The 5,233-nt window shown below is 62.3% G+C and overlaps 2 protein-coding genes across 2 annotated transcripts in view; both read right to left on the bottom strand.

Moving 5' to 3' along the window:
- Positions 1–4,144: 4,144 nt before the first annotated feature.
- UBE2I (ubiquitin conjugating enzyme E2 I) overlaps positions 4,145–5,233 on the bottom strand; it is a 13,144-nt gene continuing 12,055 nt past the window's right edge. Inside the window, exon 7 of the mRNA XM_029947261.1 lies at positions 4,145–4,330. Coding sequence (XP_029803121.1) covers positions 4,231–4,330 — 100 coding nt within the window. The 3' untranslated portion in view covers positions 4,145–4,230. The remainder of the gene's footprint in view (positions 4,331–5,233) is intronic.
- The window catches only part of LOC115298465, a 1,203-nt gene continuing 206 nt past the window's right edge, over positions 4,237–5,233 (bottom strand). Inside the window, exon 2 of the mRNA XM_029947258.1 lies at positions 4,237–5,233. Within this exon, the coding sequence (XP_029803118.1) occupies positions 4,576–5,233 (658 nt within the window). The 3' untranslated portion in view covers positions 4,237–4,575.

Raw genomic sequence — 5,233 nt, 5'->3', positions numbered from 1 at the left:
GCGGGGCGGTCAGCCAAGCCACGGGCGGGCGCAGAGCGGGAAGCAGGTTCTGCTGTGTCCCCCGGGGACCCTCCGGAAGCCAGAATCACCGAAACCGCATCAGACAAGGCCGGGCCGCAGTGAGGACTTTTCTGGAAGGGCTGCGCAACCATCCCTGGAGTCGCCCTCCCAGCCCAAGCGCTGACCCCACCACCAGTCTGCACCCTGGACAAGGGGTGCTGCAGGCACTAACCCGGGATGCGCCATAACCCCGATCACCTCTGGGGTGATCCTCCCGCGGCGCAAGTGAGGGCCCTGGCGCCAGCTGCGACCTCCGGGCCTGGGCCAGACCCCGCCCGCACGCCTCCTAGCCCCCCCCCCCCTCGAGATTTGAGCGAGCACTGCACCGTGTTCGCCTGGAGGGCTTGTTGAAGCACATTGCTGCACCAGCCCCAGACCTGTCGATGCCAGAAGCCTGGGCTCAGTGACCATCTGCATTCCTTTTTAAGTTTATTGGGGGGGAGGGGCAGAGACAGAGGGAGACAGAGACTCCCAAGCAGGCTCCACAGTCTGTGCAGAGCCCAACGTAGGGCTCAAACTTACCAAACCGTGAGATCATGACCTGAGCTGAAAACTGAGCCGCCCAGGCGCGCCCATCTGCGTTTCTAGTAAGTTCCCGGAGGTGCAGCAGGTGGGGGAAGAAACACGGAGGTTCTGGCGCTGTCTGAGGTGCACCGGGTCCCTGGACCCCCACCTTGCCTTTGGCCAATCTTGTTGGATCACCAGAGTACCCTGTACTTAGGGGATGGACAGATTTGGAGATGTTTTTAACTCGAAATACCTCATCTCTAATGTGGGACCCCAGGCAGTCTGGGAAATAGGCCCAGGGGCAAGGATGTTTGCTTGGGGGAGGCCAGGGGCCAGCTGAGCTGAGCGAAGGGCCAGAGGCTGGAGGAGCAGGTTTCTGAAACGGCTGCCCACAGGGGACATCTGTGCCTTGTACTATGCGGAGTGGGTGGGTGGGTGCAGGAGTATGGGGAGAGCCCCTCCAGCAGCACCCCAGCCCGGAGTGGGGGGAACCAGACGCTTCCTCCATCATCCCAGGGTGCGGTGGGCACTGCTCTGATGGGCCACCTCCTGTCTCCGCTCCTAGGTCCAGACCCCACATGTCCAAGCTCCCCTCTGCCCATCTGCACGGGGTTCAGGGCGGGGTGGGGGCGTACCCAAGGGTGGATTCTCCTTCTGGAGACTGTCTCCAGGCCCTGCCTCCATCCTGACCCAGCACAGCCAGGCAAATGGGGACAGAGGTGCTCAGGACACGCGTCACCTGCTGGGGACAGGGACGTGCAGGGGAGCGAGGGAGCAGCTAGCTACCCCTTGGCTTCCTTCTCCACTGGACCAGACAGAACTGGGGAGGGGCAGCCACCGTTCCCCCCCGGGGACTGGCAGGTCCTGAGCCAGGACCTCGGAGCCGACACCCTCCACTCCTGAAGGCTTTCGTCAGGTCCTGCCAACCTGTTGGAACAAGCACAGGTCTGGTTGCCATGGTGATCATAATGGCTTTGGGGTGAAGAGATTCTGCGCTGCTATAAACAGGAAGTTAGGAGGGGCAGCCGCCAGGGGAGGGGCCCCTGGTTGCACCCCCATCCAATGCCCTTTGAGGAGCAAGGGGCTGGGGGCCAGCACCACAGAGGCACCAGCGCTAACACTGCAGCCTGCTGGGGTGGAGGCCTGCGCAGACCTCACCACCCACGTGTACAGATAAGGAAACTGAGGCCCAGAGAGGCGAAAGGGCTTTTTCAGGGCCAGACAGCAACTGGCTGGGTCTGTAGTCCAGCTCTGGGCCTCAGTTTCCCTGTTTTGTAAAATGGACATAGCAGGGGGTGCCTAGGTGGCTCAGTCAGTTAAGCCTCGGATTCTTGGTCATGATCGGGCAGGTCATGGGCTCAAGCCCCGCATGAGGCTCTGTGCTGGTGGTGCAGGGCCTTCTTGGGTTCTCTGTCTCTCTCTCTTCATGCCCCGCCCCTGCTTGCTCTCTCAAAATACATAAACTTAAAAAAATGGATGTAGCAGCTTGTACCCATCAGTGAAGGGGGGGATATTGGTGAGAAGCAAGTTCTCCATAGTGTCAGCTGCACTCTCCCGGCTCACACGCCCGAGGACCGTGGCTACGGTGGGCCGGTCCTCCAGGGACTCAGTTCCCACCTTTGTAGGTTGGGGGTAACTCCATGGTGGTGAGAGGGGCCGGGGAGCGGGCAATGCAGAACATGCACTTGTCACAGCATGAAGTGGCCCCAAACCTTCACCGGGAGGGGTCAGGCTGGCGGGCCGGGGAGCTCACACCCTCCCCCTCCAGGCTTTGGCACCGCCCCCTTCATGGTTTAAAGCAACTCAGGGTGCCTGGCTGGCTTGGTCAGTAGTGTGCGACTACTGATCTCAGTTTGTAGGCTGGAGCCTCACGTTGCACGTAGATGTTACTTAAAAAATAAAATCTTGGGGCACCTGGGTGGCTCATCTGGTTAAGCATCCAACTTCAGCTCAGGCCATGATATCATGTTTGTGGGTTCCAGCCCCGCATCAGTCTCTGTGCTGACAGCTCAGAGCTTGGAGCCTGCCTTGGATCCTCTGTCTTCCCCTCTCTCTGTCCCTCCCCTGCTCCTGCTTGCTCTCTCCCTTTCAAAAATAAGTAAACATTAAAAATATAAAAATAAAATGTTAAAAAAGTAAAGATGTTGGACCTGACACCCTCTAGCGGCAGCCCTTGGAATTGCAGGCATACTTCCTTCCGGTAGTAAGGCTCCTCCCACCCCTCCCACACACACCCAGGCACCTGTCACCGGCCAGCGAGGGGACAGCCTCCGAGATCATGGGGCCCTAGTCCGGGGATTTGACCAGGGCACCGACTGCGGGACTCTGTCCCATCACCTGTGCCATCCTGGGCGCTTCTGCCAGCAGAAGAGGTGGCCCAGGTGGGAGAAGGTCTGGCCCTCACCTGAAATGCCAGCTCCTGGGGCCCTGGTGCCAGCAACTGCACAGGTGCAGCCTGGGCCAGGCCAGGGTGGTCTTGGGCGCCGGAGCGGAGCAGACGGACACAGGGCTCTGCAGTCTCTGTGGGGGCAGGGGTCACGGCAGCAGAGCACCGGACTGGTTTGTCCACTGAGCCTGACCATCAACTTCTAGCCCAGGAGCAGGTGTGCCGGCTGCGCCCGCAGCAGGGCCCCTCCTAGGCTCACCCCTGGAGGGGGCAAAGGTCATGTGCAACATCAGGAGGCAAACCTGCGAGAACCGGGTACCCAGAGTCACTTTCTCCATGACGGGGGACTTGGGGGGGTGGGTTCTGGGACTCCAGGATGGTGGGGGGGCAGTGAGCCCCTTTCTTCAGGAGCGTGGTGGCAGGTCACCGGGGAGGGCAGACACCAGGGAGGGAGGACCTGGGTCCTGGCCCTGCCAGCTCCCTAAGATGCTGGGGCTCCTGGGGTCGGGTGCTCCAGCCCCTGCCCACCCCAGGGTCCAAAGCCAGCCCCCTCGGGCAGGGTCAGGGGCTCTGCAGGTGGAGTCACAGTGTCTGGAGAACTCCTGATGAGCCACATGGGCCACTGAGGCAGGACACCCCCTCTTAGCACCAGGGTCAGCCTCTCCCTGCAGGAGCAGGCTTAGACTGGTTCGAGCTGGCCTGTCAGTGCTCAGCTGGGCCACTGGTCGTCATGGCAACCTCAAACCGGAGGCTGCCCATCCACAGACCCTGATGCCAGCCGAGAGGGTTTTGGGTGGCCCAGTTAGGGGATGAGGGGCCTTGCGCGGGGTACCGGTGTAAGGGTGCAGCACTGGCCTGGGTGGGAGACCCCATGGAGGCTCTTGAGGACCCACAGCCCACCTTCCTGCGGCCAGCTGGTCCCGGGAGCCCCAAGGAGGGGCTGACACATGGTCAGGGTCTGGGCGCCGGAGGAGCCCCAGCCCGGGGTCCCCAGGAGGGACATCCTGCTCCAGCGCCCAGGGTCAGCACGGGATGGGTCACGGGCCTCCGATGCCCTCGCCTGGCCCCAGAGGGGAACGACGGGACGGCAGCCCCCCCCCCCCGCCCCCGCGACCCCCGAGGGTCTGACTCAAGCGGCCGGTGGCGGGGCGGCCTGTGGGGCAGGGCAGGAAAGGACACAGCCTGCAGGCAGCACTTGTGGAAATGTTTTAATTAGAGGATTCTTAGATACAGTGGTTAACGTATTGCCCACAATTCCTTACTAATTATTAGGCGCCTCATGCTGGGAACGCGCTCTCTTCCCTCACATCAGAAATAGAGGACGGGCGCAGTCCATCCTTCCCCCGGTACAGAATTACACCTTCGTCAAGCCAAGGACTGTGGCACAAAAGGACATTTCATTAGTTGAAGTCATGACAATTTGCTAGAAACATCGATTACTTCAGAATGCTTTAACTAGAAAATATATTGAATTTCCATATATATTAACCATATACATGTGTGGCTATTATTGTGTAGCTCAGTCATTACAAAATACGACATTCTGGAAGAGGCCGTGCACACACGCCCGGCGGGTTCCCCGGGGGGCCCTCCGCGTGAGACCGTCCATTGCCATCAAGCGTTTAGCTCGGCCGCATGTCCACCGCGCAGCGAGCAAGGCACTGGGACCGCGGGGCCACGCAGGCGCTGTGGACAGGGGGCTCACGCAGCCCCCCCAAATCCACTGCCGTGCTGCTGTCCGGCGAGTCGAGGTGCCCTTCCTGACCAAGGGCCCTGGCCCTGCACTGGGGCCAGACAGCTGAGGCGGCTGGGAGGGTGAGGTCCCAGGCCGGGGGACACCGGGCCTGTCCCTCTCTGCGGCACCTCCGGGCCGGGGCCCTCGTTTCCCGGGCGAGCAGGCAGCCAGCCTGGGGAAGCCGTGCAGCAGGCTCCGGGTCTGGGGTGCTTTCTGCAAACAGCCCTTTGGGAAAGAGGGAAGTGCCCCAGCGCAGTGGCCTCAGACTGATGCCAGGCTGCCCGCACCCAGGGGCGGGTGCTGCTGCACCCGGGGGGCCCTGGGAGACCTGGGGCCGGCCAGCACCGGCTCTAGGAGGCTCCTGACGCCTGCTGCGCCCTGACCAGGTCAGCTGCCGGCACAGCCCAAAGGCCCGGGGTCGGGGGACGAACCCCAGGCCCGTGCCTCCTCGTCCACAGCGCTGGCCACAAGGGCCGAGCCGAGTGCCACGCGGGTCCAGGCGCGGCGGAGCCGGGCAGCGAGCTGAGCGCCGCCGGTCTGCGGGC

The sequence above is a fragment of the Suricata suricatta genome, chromosome 8, assembly GCF_006229205.1.
Source record: "Suricata suricatta isolate VVHF042 chromosome 8, meerkat_22Aug2017_6uvM2_HiC, whole genome shotgun sequence".
NCBI classification, from domain to species: Eukaryota; Metazoa; Chordata; class Mammalia; order Carnivora; family Herpestidae; genus Suricata; species Suricata suricatta.
This window is presented reverse-complemented; position numbering and strand designations above follow the sequence as displayed.